The sequence below is a fragment of the Periplaneta americana genome, chromosome 10, assembly GCF_040183065.1.
Source record: "Periplaneta americana isolate PAMFEO1 chromosome 10, P.americana_PAMFEO1_priV1, whole genome shotgun sequence".
Lineage (NCBI taxonomy): Eukaryota > Metazoa > Arthropoda > Insecta > Blattodea > Blattidae > Periplaneta > Periplaneta americana.
In genome coordinates, this window is record NC_091126.1 from 121,755,588 (window position 1) to 121,776,274 (window position 20,687).

At 36.1% G+C, this 20,687-nt stretch overlaps 1 protein-coding gene across 7 annotated transcripts in view; it reads right to left on the reverse strand.

Annotated features, from left to right (window-relative positions):
* sick (sickie) overlaps positions 1-20,687 on the reverse strand; it is a 461,315-nt gene that overhangs the window by 23,135 nt on the left and 417,493 nt on the right. For 6 of the 7 annotated variants that reach the window (XM_069838099.1, XM_069838098.1, XM_069838100.1 and 3 more), the window contains 6 exons: positions 18,230-18,471; positions 17,482-17,628; positions 15,932-16,174; positions 10,465-10,661; positions 2,122-2,344; positions 1,385-1,493 (listed from right to left, as the gene is read on the reverse strand). In XM_069838099.1, coding sequence (XP_069694200.1) covers positions 1,385-1,493; positions 2,122-2,344; positions 10,465-10,661; positions 15,932-16,174; positions 17,482-17,628; positions 18,230-18,471 — 1,161 coding nt within the window. The other variant, XM_069838103.1, reaches the window with a different exon arrangement.

Below are 20,687 nucleotides of genomic sequence, written 5' to 3' on the forward strand. Positions count from 1 at the left end.
GCATGACAATGCCTGTCCGCATTCTGTGGCCCACACGTTACAAACCATAAGAAAACTGAAGTGGGAAATCATGTAACATCCAGCCCATAGTCCAGATTTGGCACTATCTGATTTTTATCTTTTTGGGCCACTTAAGGAGGGTCTAGGGGAAGAAGATTTACAAGTGACGAAGACGTAAAGTCAGCGGTGCATCAGTGGCTATGTGCACAACCAAAGACTTTTTATTATGATGGCATTAAGAAGTTGATGGGACGCTGGGAGAAATATATTGAAAAGTTGGGTGATTATGTGGAAAAATAATGTAGTTTGTTTGTGTATGCTGCAAAGAAATAAAATAATATGACGCAAGTGCGGAAACTATTTGAAAAGCCCTCGTATAATTATATAATTTTTTAGTTTCAGAGACTAGCATTTATTTACAGTGGAATTTCATGGTGATCGTTATGGAAGAGGAGGAGACTTCCTGCAATTTGGCAGTAGATAACTTACAGGCTGGTTCCAAATTATGGACAACCATTCTGAATACCTCTGTAATGCTATACATGCTCATAACGATCTATCACGTATCTCCTAATGCACTCATAAGTATATTTACACTACACTAATCACTTTTTACATTAAAATTACTAATAAAAAAAGCAAAATACAAATTATTTTTAACACAAAATAACACAGAAGTTATGTTAACAAAAAGTTTTTGAAGGACTTTTCATAAGTTAAATGCCACTGAAGAAATCCAGCAGTACCACTTTTCTGACTCTTATAGGTTCCATTTATACAAATCTGACTTAAAACGTTGTAAAAGCAAATTCAACACTGTAATATTATATATGCATTTAAAAGAGAACCATTTAAATAATTTTAATGTAACATGACATAGAAACAGATCAACAATCAAACTTTTCTTCATGTCTTAAATTGTGAATGAATGTGCGGTAAACAATCAGAAATAAAAGTGAACACATACAAAAAAGTAATGGTTAATAAAAAAAATCTTCACTCCATATAATGAACACGACAATTTTTAATTTTGTATAATGGTTCCATGTTCCAAAAGCAAAATATAATGTAGGAACTTGAACAAAAACCTTCACTAAGTTATTATTCAAGATTGTTTTCGGTCACAATCATTACACTATAATTATAATGTATTTGTCGTTTGACTGCAAACCTACCCCAGTCTCAAAATGACTAACAGCTATTTGAAACAAAAACTTAAAAATTACATCATATACAATGGAAAATCGTTAAGTGTTTCATAAAATAAATGCTGATGAATTAAAGAATCTATTTTTGAAACGGTTCAAAGATATATACAGTATTCCTGTTTTCATTTTGAATCTTCAATATGGCATATGAATAATGAGATCTGTAAAGCACTCACCAAAGGATCACCATCTGTGTCACTCTGTGTGGAGCTCATGGATTTTATACTACTGCCTCCAACACCCCCACTTTGCTGTATGTCATAACCAACATCTTCTGGCCTTAACCTACACACAAAAAAGTATATGTATACATTTTCTTTTGTACTATAAGATGTATATGAACACAGGATTAGGTATAGTGGTAGACTTATTATGTACATATAAAATCTTTTATTTCTTTACTAGGAATAATTCATAAGCTTGTTAATTGGTTACTTTATATTTCAGAGTTTAAAGAAACTCCTTATATCCTACTATACAGTAATATTACAACCCTGAATTAAAGAAATAAAAAAACTGTGATTCAATTGAGGATGGTTACAAGAAACAAATTTATGTTACTCAACATAGTGTTCTTAAAAAACAAAAGCGTACTTCCTCTCCAACAGGATTCTGTGATAGCACATACAGTCGACTATTCTATGGACTAACTTCATAGAATATGCGAGAATAGAAATAATATCAATAGGAATGTGCCCCACACTCCGATTTCCCAATCTAACTCCTCGAGACTTTTATTTCTGGAGAGCTTTAAAAGACGAAGTGTACAACAATAATTCACATACCCTGGAATAACTGAAGCACTTCGTTGCAATAATGATTGTTACTGATACTGAAGCCAGAAAATCTGGAAATATCTAGGAAATCTGTCAGTTACTAGACAAGATTTTACTGTAAGCAAACTTGAAGATACCTGAGGAGAGCCTCCTGTCCACCTTGGACAGTGTCTCCTGTCCACGGATAGGTCTGGCAGATGAAGTGTGTGGGATCTTCCCAGGGTGCTCGTCGCCCATATAGCTGCAGACCCTCACGCACAGCTTCCAATAGATATGGCACGACAGAGTAATTCCACAAATCTGTGAACCACACTTGAGACCCATCTGGATCACTTGGGCAAGAAAGAAACAGCCGTGGACCTAAAGTGAAACAAACAAAAAATTAAACACTTACATATCAACAATGCAGAATTATGTTGAAAAGTAGTAACAGGAAAAATGATTCAACAGTGATGTATTTAGTCTTTTTTTATTTTTAGGCTGCCAAAAACAATTTCACCCTAGACTAGCCGGCATTTCGGAAGGCAGTCGGCTGCTATATGCACCGTAGCATTTCTGGTATGTGACGTCACAAGCTTGTACAGTAACCAATCAGAATCAGTCAGTAACAAGTACTTCTCGAGTTCGTTTGTTCATGTGTGAGTGTTTCAATACATTGAATAAGAACTACTAACATTTATTGTGTGTGTGTAAGATAAATAAATGAAAGAAGAGACTGTAAAAAGACAAGTACTACACAGGCAGGCACAGAAAATAGTGTTTAAGGCGTATAATTATTTTAAAAATGTTGATGAGCAGAATGCTGCCGGCCATCTTGATGCTGGCTACAACATTGCCAACGTGCAAGAAACGACTGCAGAAGCATGTGTTGTGGGATTGAGAACTGTGCAAAGAATATTGTTAGTGAAGAAAAGAGGGTTTGTTTGGTGTCATGCTTACAGTAATTAACGGCTAAGGTCATTATGTCTTTTGATAACTTAAATTCTCTCCTGCACTATTCGTATTGCATGTGCGCATGAAGTACGATGTGGCAATGTTGTATGCTGCCTTGCTCTCTCTGTCTGTCTCTCGACGCAAACGCTAGCAGACTACTGCCTTCCAAATTGCCGTCGACTCTAGTAGAATGCGATATGAACATTCTTGTAGACCATGGGCGACCACTAAGAGGGCAAGGAGGGGTCTGAAGCCACTCCTTCCCGGCTCTACAATATTTAATTTTTACGTTGATTTACTTATGTAAAAAATTAAATTATGTTGGAACTGCCTGTAATTTACTACTAAGAACATTCAATCATCATTTTCTTACTTAGCAGTTATTCTGTAGAAGAGATAAAAAGAATAAAATACAGTTTGTAAGTATAAAAACTTAAAAATGCTTAGCTGTGAAAGATGTCATGCCTCAGCCTGAGATCATTCCAGAAAACTGAAACACAGATCTGACCGCAGTGGAGAATGGGGCCTTCTAGAAGTTTCTTGTCAGCATCATTGCCGAGTTTGTGAAAAAAATCATTAAACAGTCCTTTAGCACACTTTGTCATGTGAAAAAATGGCTAAGTACAATGTTACATGATTGCCTCTCAAGTCTGTGTCTTTTGAGTGCTCAGAGGGAGAGGGTAAAAGAACTGATCTTGGAAGAGAGAGTTTTACAAAAAATTTCCAAAAGCAAGCGAGATTTACTATTGGTTTTGTCTGATAAATACTTAGAGAAGTTTCCAAAAAAATTGCATAGTTTAACAGTTCTATATTTATTTATTTTAAATAACAATGGTGCTTCGGTTATGTTTCAAATTCAATTTGAAAGTCTGACAGAGCTACTCTATTTTTCACTTTTTGTCTGCATAGATTTAATTAAAAAAATTTACCAATTATTTTCTATCATTTTCATTTTATCACAAAGCCATTATTTTTAGTTATAATGACAAAAATATATTTCCTTTATATTTAGTTATCACAATTTTATTTTTTGTTAATTATTTTTCTGCTATATTTTTATGAAATATTTGTGCTTAAAACTCTTATAATATAATAATTATGTTCAGATGCTCTAAAATAAAATTCCTTTCACAAGGTCAAATTACTGAACATCTTTTCCGGAAGACCTCACACCACTCTGTTAACTGAAACCTTCATCAGCCACCCAACCCCATTTAGAAAATATGCATGGGCCCCTTGTGGTCAATAACTATTTAATATCAAAGATATACCTATTGTAACTTTTATACTGAACAACAATGAAATTTTATTATCTCAACAATAGGATTTGCTCTCCACACAGTAACACAGTATTCATTAGTGCACTCCACAGACGACAATGACAATTTACTTGGACTATTACGAACAACAATGAACTGTTAATCTTAACTAATATTCACAAAGCACTATTTACAACACAGAACTGTCAGTTCTCAGTTCACAGCTCGTTTGTCTTGGCTAGTTCTTCTAGCTCAGTCACTCGCGCTCACAGAATCTCGAACCCCAGACCTTCAGAGACGATCCGCTGAACTTCGAACTCAGGTCCCCCAACTGCGGTCCACTGCACTCGAACTCCGGGCTTCAGGCTCCACAGTTACGGACACAACTCAAGTCGCGCTCTGGTCTCGAAGCTGGCTTCACTGCTACACAAGACTAACTCGCTTACCGTCCAAGTCTGCTCTGCTCTCGGAGGCTGGCTTCCTTTTTATTTGCTAGGCAATGCTTCGCGGGCCTTCCCGACGTTTCCGTTACTGGACAATTCCAGAATAATCTGTCACGCTGCCACTCCTCCCCTTCACCTCGCGCTGCCGCCGGCCCTCTTCCCCTCTCGTAGTGTCCCTCTAGTTTGCGTGGCTGCAGCTCCCTTTTCCACGTCACCCGAACCTTCCACGCACACCCTGCCCTCTGTGGGACGCGTGATCGAGTCTTGACGGGCTGTCACACTATTATAATATAAGCTAAGATGTTCTTCTGATTTTCGGGTGTCACATCCAATTTTTTTTTACTTGGTTATTTAACGATGCTGTATCAACTACTGGGTTATTTGGTGTTGATGGAACTGGTCATAGCCAGATGGTATTTGTTAAGGATACATTGTTATGGGAAAGGATTGATGTACTCTTGGTTGAAGATTTTCTCTTCTTTTAATTTTTTAAGGTATCAAGGTAAGTTCGGGAAAATATGTGGTATGGCATCCGGTTTTAATTGCCAGTTCTTCCATGGAAATTCTATCTCCTTACCGTCAATAAAAAATTGATTGGCTCTTACAATCAAAACCACAGGAAATGGATATCACAGGTATAAGAACGAGCATAAGTTTTCTGTCTTCGTGAAATTGCTCAACACCACTTCTGAAAAATAGCCTAGCCTCTGGGTGGAAGAAAGAAACGTTTTACTTCCTTACAGATTATATAACCGGATTTACACAAAGAACAAAACAATTAGGCATATTACTACTCGCTCACATACTGTAAACGGCACAATAAAACTCACCCGAACACCACAAGAAATACCTCCTTAATTCCATAGCAGAACGAGTTCTACCTGCTCTGTCCACAGTATGAAGAGGAAAACTGCTGTCTTAAAAAGAGTGTCACGTCAATGTTTCGCTCAGTTGCTGTGGCGACACCAGGGGGTTTACAAGTCCCAATAGACCCTTGCCGAGTTACCACACTTTCTATTCTAAATGCTCTGCCTGAAGTGTAAAGCCTTTATAATTTTTTTTTTCTACATGGACGCAATAGCCTACAATAGGGGTCGGACAACCTTTTTGTGAGAGTGGGCCACAATGATAAGAAGTGAAGGAGACTTGGGCCGGACATGATTTAAAGTTAAATGAATGATAAATCTTATTCACACGCAAGCACGCACACACACAGATATATATTTATTCTTGTTTAGTCAACTGTCCGAAGACAGGTCTGAAACTCACAAGTGATACCAAGAAGGCATAGCTTATGAGGCAACTAGGCCAGGAAATAATGGGGTAGGGTGGCCAGTTCCTTTTCCCCTCCATTGCATACATCGCTGACTAGCTACATATTACACTAATCAGACTTCAGATGCATACAAACAATTATTCTTCCTCTGACACATATTGTCAAGTGAGATGTACTGCCTGATAAAGATGTACATATCAGCCAGAACCTCAATCAGAGGATATAGAGAGTGACCCATATTTATATCCAACTTTTTATTGCACTGTAGTAACAAACAGTCGAGTTGAGTGACTGATTCCCTGCTAAAATGTACTGTGTTCCATACCATTTGAAGCACAAATAGAGCTTTAATTAAATTTTATTCTCAGTGCATTTCCCGAAACATGTGTATGTAATCAGAAAATTTACTGGAAAATGTTTTTGTATGAAGAAATAAATCTTGAAGCAGTAATCATGGTGACAAGACTGTCTGTGTATGACTGTACCCGAATTTCTGCTTGAATAGAGGTGGGATGATGCTGATGTGTTCATCATGTATGATGGTGCATCACCCCATTTTGCATTGATAACACGGGAATAGCTTACCAATGCGTTTCCTGGATGGGTCATCACCGTGGGAATGTTGAGTGGCCTGCAAGAAGCCCATATTTAATACTGTTGGACTTTTTTCTGTGAGAATACCTTACAGAAAAGGTGCGTACCAGGAAACCTGAGAATGTGATTACTTTAGAAGAAGTAATTCGAGAGGAGTGGTGGTCGAGTGCCAAATGATATGTTTGTGAGGGCAGTACAGAACGTTCAGCACGTCTGGAAAAATGTGCAGCAAATGCTGGTGCTTACTTACAAATGGCTTTTAAGGAACCCGAAGGTTCATTGCCGCCCTCACATAAGCCCGCCATCGGTCCCTATCCTGTGCAAGATTAAGCCAGTCTCTATCATCATACCCCACCTCCCTCAAATCCATTTTAATATTATCCTCCCATCTACGTCTCGGCCTCCTTAAAGGTCTTTTTCCCTCCGGTCTCCCAACTAACACTCTATATGCATTTCTGAATTCGCCCATACGTGCTACATGCCCTGCCCATCTCAAACGTCTGGATTTCAAGTTCCTAATTATATCAGGTGAAGAATACAATGCGTGCAGTTCTGTGTTGTGTAACTTTCTCCATTCTCCTGTAACTTCATCCCGCTTAGCCCCAAATATTTTCCTAAGCACCTTATTCTCAAACACCCTTAACCTATGTTCCTCTCTCAGAGTGAGAGTCCAAGTTTCACAGCCATATAGAAGAACTGGTAATATAACTGTTTTATAAATTCTAACTTTCAGATTTTTGGACAGCAGACTGGATGATAAGAGCTTCTCAACCGAATAATAACACGCATTTCCCATATTTATTCTGCGTTTAATTTCCTCCCGAGTGTCATTTATATTTGTTACTGTTGCTCCAAGATATTTGAATTTTTCCACCTCTTCGAAGGATAAATCTCCAATATTTATATTTCCATTTCGTACAATATTCCCGTCACGAGACATAATCATATACTTTGTCTTTTCGGGATTTACTTCCAAACCGATCGCTTTACTTGCTTCAAGTAAAATTTCCGTGTTTTCCCTAACCGTTTGTGTATTTTCTCCTAACATATTCACGTCATCTGCATAGACAAGAAGCTGATGTAGCCCGTTCAATTCCAAACCCTGCCTGTTATCCTGAACTGTCAATCCATCTGGAGAAGTCCAAGTATATTTATGTATATCCTTATGGGGGAATGTTGTACTTTTGACAATTAAATTTTTCGATGTGGCAAAGTTGACTAATCTAACTCCATTGTCACTACTAATTGCGTGTAGGCTCTCTTTTCCAATAGTTGGTCTAAAAATATCCTCCCGTCCTACTTTAGCGTTGAAATCCCCCAATAAAATTTTCATGTGATATCTAGGGAACTGATCAAAAGTATGTTCCAATTCCTCATAGAAGCTATCTTTTATATAGTCGTCTTTCTCTTCTGTAGGGGCATGAGCATTTATAACTATGATGTCGCACCATCTACCCTTAAGTACTAAATATGATAACCTGTCACTGATAAATTCGACCTTTTTTACTGCTGATTTTATTCTTTTATGTACAAAGAATCCTGTTCCTAATTGGTGATTATTGTTTCCTTCCCCATAATACAACAAGTAATCTCCTATTTGTGATATACCATTCCCATCTAACCTAACCTCTTGTACTCCCACAAAGTCTATTCTATATCTAGCCAGTTCTTTTGCTACTAATGTTATCCCTCCTGTTCTATAAAGACTAGTTACGTTCCAAGTGCCAAATCTCAAAACCTTATTCCTTTGCTGTGGTCGTGCCAGAGAATCAGTCCTATTCCGAGGCTTACTGTAGGAATTCGTAACAAGCTGTTTTTTACGGTGATGGGTTGTTAGCCCTTCGCCCAACCCCCAAGCTGGAGGACCACCCCTTATCGGCTGTCCACGACTGCTTATTCAATATATTCGCAGCTACCCTCCATATCTGGAGGCCGTCTCCTCTATCCGCAACCTGAGGACGCTGGTGCTTACATTGAATTTTAAGTAATCTTAATGACTGTACTACTGTTTCATTCTAATTTGATCCTCTCATGTAATGTCATTATGTGTAATAAATTAATGAAAAGTTGGACATACATAGGGGTGCGCACGCGCACGCACGCACGCACACACACACACAAAAATTACCCTCTTCATTAATTTATTACATACTAAAAAATTGAAGAAATAATATAACTAAACAAAATAGCAACTAAATTATGTATATTAGCCTTTGTAACTTTGGTAGACTCATAAATTCAAAGTCTCAAAACAATATATGTGTTTCGATGTTGATGACATATACATAAACAGTGATGCAAATGATCATCAGTTTTTCTTGAGCGAAATTTTGATTTTACATATTTCATCCTTGAAAACATATGCTCACATACATAAGTGTTTCCGAAAACTGTCAACCTTTTAGCTGCAAGTTATTTTGTGTTAGGAAGCTCTGTAACTGAGAGACATTCGTAAAATTGTACCCTGGTATTTGAAACAAATATTTCTTTCAGTTCGTCATTACTCTGCATGTCAATGAGTTCAGGTTGGTACATTTCAGATACTGTCTCTATTTCAATGGAGAAAGGGTTCTGAAATAGGCGAATATCCTTAGAATATGCATAAAAATCCTAAAATCGTGCATGAAATTTCTTCTACAACAACTCTAACATTTCACAGAATCTTTTGTGCGGAACTGTGGTACTTCCTCCTTGTGGAATACTCTTGCAGAGGGAAATAGAAAAAGTTTTCCTCATTCAACTGTTTTCAAATTTATTATTGAATTTTATTTATGTACTTTTGCCTTTCGCCAGTGGGCCAGATAGAAATACACTGTGGGCTGCAGGCCATAGGTTGCCGAATCCATTCTGTGAATGACTGGGTAGTCTAACAGCCGAGATCTTGTATAAGTACAGCATGCTGCACCATGAACTTACCCAGACTAATGTATGGATGATGATGATGATGATGATGATGATATGTGAATTAATTATGGCGAAATGAGTCCGTGGTCTAACACCAAAAGTTATCCAGAAATTCTGCTTCAATTGGTTGAGGGAAAACCCCAAAAAACTCCAACCAGATAACTTGTCCCAATTAGGATTTGAACCTGGGCCCGCTTGTTTCATGGCCAGTTACAGTAACCATTACTCCACAGTGGTGGACTCATTCACTCCTTACTTATTAAAGAACCCCTTCCAACATGTGTCCATTGTCATTCTCCAATTTCTGTCTGACAAATTCTATTAGTCTCAGCCTCTACATGCTGCATGGGGACAAAATGCCAACATAAATAACCTTCATTCTGCACTTTATGACTTCAACAAATCATAACAGATTCTTCAGTTCTTAAAGAATAGTAGTATCAGTTATAACTCAATGTCCCCATTTTTAATATATATGGTATTTTGTAAGTAGGTCTCAATAAAACCAAACAGTTAACCCAATAGACTCCTATTTAAATACCCTGCACTCGGATTTTAACCCTTAAATTGGCAAAACTTCATTTCTCACACTAGTTTATTAAACCGTGTCGAACTGTAAAGAAAACAACTATCGCAATGTCCATATTTTATATGTCCTACAATATCATAGTATTGTGAAATTTTAATTTTCCTACTAATTTTTTTTCCATTGTTCTATTAAAATTATAGCATATAGCCTATTAACCTGTTGTATCCTATAGAATATTTAGTGAATTTAAGGATTAATGTCTATTTTGAGGATGAATTTGCAGTGTTGTAAAAAAATTGATAAAGGTATAACTATGCAAGATTTTTGAAGCAGAATTTATCAGAGGTTATGCCAAAAGTATGTACTTACTGATAGTAAATCCCGTGTGAACACAATTTATCAAACAAGGCGTTTACGCAAAAAAAAAAAAAAAAAAAAAAAAAAAAAAAAAAAAAAAAAAAAAAAAAAAAAAAAAATGAAAACTGCGCGAAAATTAAGATAAAGCATTTACTTAAAATCTTCTTGAATAGAAAGTGACTCACCAATAGTGACATCTGATGAACTGTGAGTTTCGAGGAACTTGTTGAGATGCTGCCACACTTTGGGAATCCAGTCAAAGATGCGGTTGAGGTCATTGTTGCGTACACCTTCCTGAACTTCCGCTTCCAATAAGCGTCGTCGCAGGAACCGACCGAGAAAACCCTTCACAGGCTCCATGTGGTTTGCACATAATACCCACCTGCAATAAATTGCAGATTTATATATTTCGAACACTTCTGAATTTTACACCTGTGAGTGGAGATAAACCACAAATGCAATCTAAAAGTTTATTGCAGAACTCCTTTTTTTTTTTTTTGTGTTAATTTTTATTATGAGGAATCACTAACAAACTCAGAAGGTTCTATTTTTTTAAATGTAGCAGACATACATGGAAGTATTGCAGGTATGGCCAACACAAATACACGACTAGATGACTTTCACACTAGTCAGAATTCATTTATATCTGTAACTATAGTTTAATATTATTATTCATGCACATGTTTCATGTTCAAATTCCATATTTGTAAGAATTCCAAATAAGACTCTTAATGCTAGTAATTCTGATATGCATTTGTAACATACAATATCTCTTGCTTATCAAGGCTAATCACCAGACAAATGCGTACAGATAACTGAGAAAATGGATAATACGATTTTTGATTTTTACTACAGAACAAACCGTTTTATATACTGGCATACAATACTATGTTTAAAAATTTAATGTCAAACATTTAACATATTCAATTATCACTTTTAACAGTAACCTTTGAAGTATTTTGATACTGTTATGAATTATGTGGGGCAATGGAATTTTAATTACACTGATATTGTTTCAATCAATCAATAAATCGTTTCGTCCAGCTGTCAGTTGAGAAATGTACATATAAGCATTATAAACATGTTACAATCAGATTTGCGTCAGAAAAGAAATCGGAAAGAGGTGGCTTATTATAGACAAACAATTTTTATATCAAGGTCATTTTGAGACTCACACCAAAATTCCAAGCTCAGATCACATATATTCGAAATTTCGTGATAAAAATAAAGTAAAATGAACTTCAATTGTGCAGATAACCTGCAAACCAATAATCCACACATGGTAATCAAGAGTTTCCTGTATTTAACATTTACCGATTTTATTATCATCTCTGATTGAGGTTCTGCCTGGTATGTATAGACTCAGAAGCAATTGGTGGCACGACTCTTGGTGGTGAAAAAGTTCAATGGCCAAGTGCACCGATCTTGATCAAAAAACGTAATGATCAAGGGGTCATGGGAACACGATAAAATGAAAACTGCGGTCAAAATACGATTGCAGTGCATCAATAATGTTCCTTGGTCACAGAAACTCGATCTACTGACTGTCTTCTTCACCTGGGTTAACTCTAAGATCACATGTCATTTTTACAAAGGAAAGCATCCAGAGGAGAGCAAAGATACAAACAGATCGTACCCAATTGTTATATGCTTCGATTTTATTAGACTGCTCTGTTTGATTAATTTGTTAATAATGCTATAGATAAATAAAAGAGTATCGAGAACAAAAAGAGAACCCAATTTTACAGACCATAAAACAGTTTTTTTTCTTAGAGCTAGTTTGCTCTTACGCCAATATTCTTGAAACAAGGAGACCGACGGATGTTCTCTAAAAGAAAAACAAGATATATGGTTGAAGTTAGATACAGAATTTAATATCACACCAGGTAGGTTATATTTCTTATATTTGAAAATTCACATAATATGCTACAGCACTTTTATTACATTGAATATAATTACATGTTATTCATCATCATCATCATCATCATCATCATCATCATCATCATCAATGGCACGACAGCCCTTCATGGGCCCTGGCCTTCTTCAGAAGTTTTCGCAATTCCTCCCTATCCAATGCCAAACTCCTCCAATTTCTAACACCCAAAGTCTTGATGTCATCCATCACACAGTCTTCCCATCTCAATCTCGGTCTCCCAACCTTCCTTCTTTCCATCGGAAAAAATTTTAAAACTCTCTTCGCAACTCTGTCATCTTGCATTCTCACAACATGCCCGGCCCAATCCAATCTTCTTATTTTTATGAATTTAACAATGTCCAGCTCATTATATAATCTGTACAGTTCGAAATTATAATTACACGTTATTACAATAATAATATTTGTATTGATGTAAGGCCTGTATGTTACAGGTAAAGCACGAAATATATAATTCGCATTTCACCTGGGTAAATGTCAGTATTACTCATCAATTATGGATAAAGCAGAAAATTCTTTTAAAGAAACTCTCAATTCGACTTCTACTCAGGTAAATCGCGAACTAACCATATATGTTTGGATAATGCAAGTGGTAACCTCTTTCTAAGATTTTGAGCATGTGCTAGGGTTGAAACTTGAAACAGCTGTAGTAGATGTTAAAAAGGTTGGCAATGAAACGCGTTCTGTTTTCAGAGATCGTTTTAATAAGAGTTTCAATAATTTAGCATCATCACAGGATTGTAATACTGTTTATATGAGTAGTGAAACATATATCGAGTTTCTAGAATCAGTTAAAAATGCAAAAACAGTCTCTTCTAAGACATCTCTGGACTACAGGCGCCTAAAGAGGTTTGATGTGTTTTCTGCTGGAGAAACTCATTGCTCATTGCTCGCTATAATGTTTTTAAAACTTTGTATATCCTGTCAAAAGAAACTGAACTCAATCAAGAAAGACTCTGTTGTTAGACCTGTGGGATTTTCAGAAATGAACAACCATGGTCAAATGGATTTAATTAATATGCAGACAAATCCCGACGGTCCATTCAAATTTATTATGGTCTATCAGGACCACCTGACTAAATTTGTTCAGATCCGTCCTTTACAGACAAAACGAGCTGAAGAAGCGGCCAAGAACCTTCTAGACATCTTCTGTATGTTTGGTTCTCCATCTATTTTGCAATCGGACAATGTCAGAGAATTTGCAAACTGTGTGGTTGAAGATTACGTACAATATGGGCAGGTTTGAATAGTCCACGGTAAACCACACCATAGTCAATCAGAAGGCAGTGTAGTGCCAAGACATTCAAAATATACTTGCAACCTGGATGACTGATGAAAACAGTAAACAGCAGTCTGAAGGTCTGACAACTGACCTGGGAAATAATTTGAAGGAAATTTTTTTTTAGTAGGTTATTTTACGACGCTGTATCAACATCTCAGGTTATTTAGCGTCTGAATGAGATGAAGGTGATAATGCTGGTGAAATGAGTCCGGGGTCCAGCACCGAAAGTTACCCAGCATTTGCTCGTATTGAGTTGAGGGAAAACCCCGGAAAAAACCTCAACCAGGTAACTTGCCCTGAACGGGAATCGAACCCGGGCCACCTGGTTTCGCGGCCAGACATGCTAACCGTTACTCCACAGATGTGGACTGCAGGAAAATTTTAGATGATGGTGATAAAGATCAGTGTCGGCTCTGCAAGGAAACACGTGATGGAAAAGATATTTGTGATTTATGTAGAAAAGAGAAAGAATTACTCAAACAGACGTGCAGCCAAAAAAAAGCCTTGAAAATCAAGTAAAGAAAATGAAATCAATATCAAATTCTAAATTCCCCTCTGCAAATATTGGCAAAATAGTTTGTGTTCAAATTCCTGATGTTGACAGAGGTAGAGGTGATTTAAGAAATATTCTGATGGTGGTTATTGAAATAAATGATAAAAGGTTCTACAATTAGGAAATCAAAATGGCACTGCGAAAGAACTTTTTTCAAGGAATCAGTTTTTTGCTTTGTCATAAAAAATTGATTGAACTGACTAGTGTTTCAATTGAAGAAAAAAAATACGTCAATTAGCGAATGCTCAGATAATTGCAAGGGGGCAGGGTTATAAAAACTGAAATGTGAAACAAAACAATGCAAGTGTCGAGCTGCAGGAGCACTCTGCAACTCTAAATGTCATTCCAGTTTATCTTGCTTAAACAAATAATAATTTGCAGTTCCTAAAGTTAAGTAGTACACTTATTTTACCAGATCTTGTGCTTATATTTCATTATAGATTTTTTCAATTATATTTAAAAAATAACTGGTCTAACAGTTATTTAATTTTCTTAGTTTACTTAATTTGTAATTTGCACACAGTTGTTGTGTCTATTTACTTTACTTTGCTTCCTATTTAATTTCTGAACATTTGTGAATTTACTTGTCAGTATATATTGTTATTATGTTTAATTTATTTACTTGATTCTTATTATAAATTAGTTAATATGCCATTGTGTACCGTTTTGTGATTAATTACTTTACTTTGATTCTGTTTTTTTCTGTGTAAATTAATGCAATTTGAATCTTTTATAAACTTAATCTCGGCTTATAACAGCATTTATCTGATTTAATAAAATATTTTCTGAGTTCTGAGACTATCAAAATAATTTTTTAATCTCTTTAAATGTTTTATCCAAGGGGAGTTGGATAAATTGCAAATTATCCAGCTAAAACTGTATTTTAGTATAATCTTCTTGCTTTACCCAAATATTTTGGCTAATTCTCAATATATTCGGATAAATTGCGGTGTATCCAACTTCTAGCTTCACCCTAATATATTTTTTTACTGTTAAACCATATCTTATTAATAACATAAGTTATGGTCACTAATGTTTTGGCAGTTGATAGAAAAATATGATTTTCTGTTGCGGTAGTGTTCTGCAGGGTCTCCTCTGCGAGAATGAATTCTGATGTGAGTACAGCCTATCGTTCTCACAACACCCGGAAATTAATCTATTTGATGCAATCCATTCATTACAGATCGTTGTTCTGTCCTTGAAGGAAATGAAATATAACATGTGGAGAAAGACGCAATAAATTTCGACGTAGGAAGAATAATGCATAGTGCTGTAGTATGATGGTCAGAAATATCACCAATCACAATGTTAAGTCCCTATCGCATCCAATCTTCATGTTGTTATAACTTTATTCATAAGTGAGACAGTATTATTTAGATTAGTAGGAAATTCCAATCTTTCATTCATTTCATTCACTAACCACCACAAGATTTCTTTGGATAGACGGAATCTCGAATATCCTATCCCTGTATCCTTCAAAAGATCTCCTCTTTCCACAATAACGTCAATTTGATGTTGGTCTTTGTTTAAATAATCCATGTACAACATTTCGTTTTCACACTGAAAAAGTGTAAGTTCAATATAATTCTCCTCGGCCAACTTCCAGAGTGACTCTCTTATGACCGAATCAGCCTTCTCAAAATCACCACTGGAATGTTTTTCTGTACGTAAAAGAAGAAAAGCATGATGATTACTACCTGTCACCACATCATTGTGCTCGCTCGCCATATGTACTTTATTTTTATTTTGTCCACCTATCATTAAGACATACTCTTTATTGAACCTGGGAGACAAAATGTCAACAATTTAGAGCTAAATTCTTAACGTACTAAGGGATAATCAAAATACTCAGCTGGAATTTGTAGCAAGTTTCTTACCACCTACCTGAAATTATGGTGCAACTGCAAGTTGGTGGTGGAGCATGTAGCTTGGTTCATGGTTCCTATAATGTAAGGGCACTTGGAATATTTTGCATTCAGGAAGCCATTGAACACTTCTCCAAGAGAAGCCGCATGATGGAGGTTGTCCAGAATGATCACAGAAGGAAGGTCAGATGCGTTGTTTTCACACTGCTCTGCTACATTGGCAAGGTACTGACGTAGCTCTTTGCTGCTCTTATGGTCCACACTGTAGACATTTCAATATGAATTAACTTCAGTTTACCGCTGTCTAATCTCCATTTTATTGTTCTACTAAGAAGGATGCTCCTTAGAAAAATCTGTTTCATTAAAATACGTTCCCTCTTCCTCAACCATACACTACTTCAATCTACAGTACTGATACTGCAGAGCATTCTTTCCTCCATCACACCAAAGTACACGACTTGACATTGGAGTTTCTCTCAGACAGACAACTGCTAGTACGAGTACTATACAGTCATTACTACAGTGGTATTCTATCTTCATCTTCTGAGACATTGAGAATATTAGGGGTGAACTTTCAAAACACAAGTTTCGAGATTCTTTGTAAGTTCACCCCTAATATCCACAGCAGCTCAATTAAAAATTAATCACTTTACTTTGAAACCAGCCTCGAGATTATCAGCTAAAATTCGTAGTCAGTTTGTGAAGATGACGGGAGAGGGAAGGAAGGAAGGAAGGGGAGGAAAGAACACAACTGAATGATTCATTACAACACTTTAAATGAGATATGTTTGTTGACTTTTTAATATTCACATATGTTTGTTTTCATTTCTGAGTATTTGAGAGATGCCACAGAAATATTGAAACACTTTCTTTTTTTAAGAAGACGTATATATCTTTCGTGCAAAGGAAGAGACAGACTTATCAAAATCACACACATTATGCGACATTTTTTCGATCTTTGCACTATGATGCAGAAAACATCCAACATTTTGGAGCTATGTATAAGCTCCATCTGCAAGACAGCAAGAAAAGGAGAACCTATCCCTCGACCTGTTACTAGGACTTGACTATCTCCTGATGATGGAGTCAGCACTTAGCTGCAAAATGTCTGATGTTCTCGTAGTTCCAGTCCTGAAGCACAACTCTTGGTATCGAATCCAACAGACAGGTTCCTCTTTCCTTGTCTTCATGGTGATGAAGTGGATACATAGCTATGAAACATCGGATGTATCTGCATCTGTGACATGGTGCAAAAACCTAAAAATCTCTTACCATCTCAAAAGCCATGAAAGTTTTAAATCATAGACCACAGACATTGCTTATGTGGGTTCTTACTCTTTCATTAAAATATTCATCTATTACTGTAACTGACGGAATATAATTGAAATAATGCTATAACATTTTATGAAATTATAAATTAACATGGCTGTGTCAGTCACAGACATTTTTACAAAAGTTGTACCAAAATTAAAATTGAAAGACACTGTAATGTACGAGTTGTGTATCTGTCTTAATAGTCTCTATGCTACTATTTCATCACAGCACTGTTAAAACAGTATGGTCACTTACTTGAATGTGGCTATTGATTCTGCTGTGGACTCCTTTCCATCACGAAGCACGAGAAATTCAGCCAGTTTGTTGGCAAGGTAAGACTTGCCAGTTCCACTTGGACCACAAAGAATGATCCTTCTGTGCTCACTCAGGAGAGACACATACCTGAGAAATGAAAATGTCCATCTTTTTATAAACACCGTGATGGAGATCCTAAAGAATCTAATGTCCGTCATTTTAAAGAGAAAGAATTATTTGTTTGAATTAAGAAAAACTGAAACTGAAGATGTTCATACTGTAACATACAAAATCTTATGTATCCAACTAAATATGCACATAACCCCTTTGTCCCAAGTATGGAGCTCAAAAAAAAAGGGTAATAATTTTAGCCAAGTGTTTAAGAATTTCGGAAAGCACTTCTATTTCGAATGTTTATAACATAGCACGTAGTAATAAGTGACAAATATGTTACTTTCTTCCAGGAAAAACAGCACCATCATGAATTATCTTTCCCAATCTCATATCTTTCTTGGTGCTTTATATTGAAGTTAAAATTGTTGAAAAATATTACACAATTTTATTATAATGTTATGTTAATGAAGTATAAAATTTTACAATTTTAGTTAATCCTAAAGGCATAAAATAAATGTTTTACTAAATATATACACGTGAACTATTTTCGTGTATCTTCATATAACAAACAGAGAAAGTATGGTAATGGTGCAAGCACAATTTCATTATTTTGAGAAATTGTTTGTTGAAGTACCTTTGTACAATTGACTTTGGAATGAGAGTCTCAAAGGCAAGGGCATCCACACTACCGCTGTGGAGAGCACCCTTGAGGCAGACATGAATACTGTTCTGAGAATCACCAACGAGATACCCATAAGGCAGCAGCTCAGGCACTTGACTGTCCTTGTATCGCACCACTTCTCCTATGTGGTAGCTCCATATTGACTCTGCACTTAAACCCAAATTTGATACTGGGTCCACTCGCAGAACATATTCCTGCAACAGACGACATCCTCATCTTTATGTTGGGAAACTTTTGGTTTTCTTGGCTCTGACAGGGAAAGAAATGTCTCACATAAGGTTGGGCGACAGGAATGTTCCGGATTTTAAATGATTCTCAGAACAGTGATGAACATCAAAATATTTATTATAGCTCAAATAAATCTACAGATCTTTGAAAATTATGGCACATAATAGTTCATCTTAAATGTCGTGTATGGAAGAGAAAATCGGTCAAATGTCCACCATCTGTGGGAGGCACTCCTGAGCACAGCTGAACACAATGCAATTTTTTTAGATAATACCCTAGATCATATATACCCAGATAGGTCGGCCTTACAGACTTTGAGGTTAACAACATTTGTCAGGTTTACTATGCTGCCATCTAGTTACATAAGGAGTCACGTCATAATTCCCATTTGAATTGCATTAGCGACTGTACTGCCATCTCGTGTTCGTTTATGGTGGACGGGTGGCAATCCTGGCGGTTGTTCTCTTCAAAGTGCTGCCGATTTTAACATAGTGATGAATTATCTGTTATATATATGATCTAGGATAATACTTAACGAGATATGTCAGCTCGAATATCAGTAATGGCTTGGCGAATATTGTTCTCTAACTCGATAATATTGGTTGGTCAATTGCAAAACACAACACTCTTTAATATCCCTATAAAAAGGACCTGAGAAATGAAGCTACAGTCCTTCACTGTTGTAAGCCAGCAAAACTATTAAATGACAGTGTTGAGTATAAGACAGAAGATGTCACCAAACTGCGTATTCTCTCACATGAAATTTTAGATTCATTGATTGTTCAAATGAAAAATAGATTTGAAGATAATGAAGAAGTAAGTTTTATGGAACTGTTGAATGAAAAAAAGTTCAGTGACTATAAATTAAGTTTTCCTCACAGTAAAATTACAAAATTATTATCAGTATATCCATTTTTCGAAGACGAGCAACTTAAAAATGAATTAAGTATTATCTTTTGTGATTCTGAGAAATATTTGTCACCTCTTAACCTTCTGAAATTAATTTTCCAGAATGACTTACAAGATATTTACGAACAAGTGACAAGACTTCTGCATTTAGTCTTGTGTTTGCCTGCAACAACTACTTCAAGTGAACACAGTACAAGTGCTCTTAAACCAGTGGCGGTTTGTGCCTAAAATAACAAGGGGTTCACTATTTTTACGATATTACATAGTTTTCCAACAATTTAAACAATATCTCATTTCTGAAAAATTAAAAAAAAAAAAAAAAAAAACAGTTCTTTAAAGTAGATAATTGCTTTAAAATGAGCCTGATTGATGATGATGATGATGATGATGATGATGATGAATTATCTTTGAAAGAACATAGCAATTTTTTCTTACGTTAACTGTCTTTCAATATTCTGCCTGAAAGCTGAGCTAAACTGTTGCCTAATTTCTGTTCTTCCAAGGACTGATAAATCTAGGCAAGCATTCTTATGAGCAATAGATTCCTCATGCTTCTTAATTTTCTGTGTCAAATGGCTTAAATCTGACACACCAGTGCACGTCCAGCTCGTATCCTTACCATTAACAAATAGCAGGCACAGGAAACAAAATAATTACTTTGTAGATCCACAACCGCAAATCCAGCTGTTGCTTTCATATTTTTTTACACTGAAAGCCTGCAAAATGTCTTACCCCGGCTTGTTTGTGCTTGCTTTAAATCGAGTTGAGGTAACAGTCTTCCAAGCTTCTTTATTTTACACTTATCTTCCAAGATTAAAACTAAAAAATTTGTTTGTAAAAAATATTGAACACCATTCATTTTCTTTGGAAACTAACACTGATCATACTCACAGATGAATATATTAAGACTAAATCACCAAGAAAGACTAAATGGACATTTAAAGGATTGTAAGAAACCAATAATACAACAATCAATAACACACACGTACATGTGCTAAAAATATGATCTCAGCTACAGATTGGAGCTAACTTCCAGTCTGCATCACAAAGTCTTTCGCATGTCAGTAGTCTCATGATTACGTGACTATTGCTGTCAGTGGCGGCTCCTGCGTATTTCTTAAGAGGAGGAAAGAAGGTAACAGGACGAAATGACACCTTCTTGAATGAAACATGCTACAAATTAGCCAACGTAAGACCAGGTAGTGTTGAGGTTGGCCTTCCCTTCTGTATAGCAATAATCTGTTCTTGTAAACTGAGTTTCCTAAATTTTCCA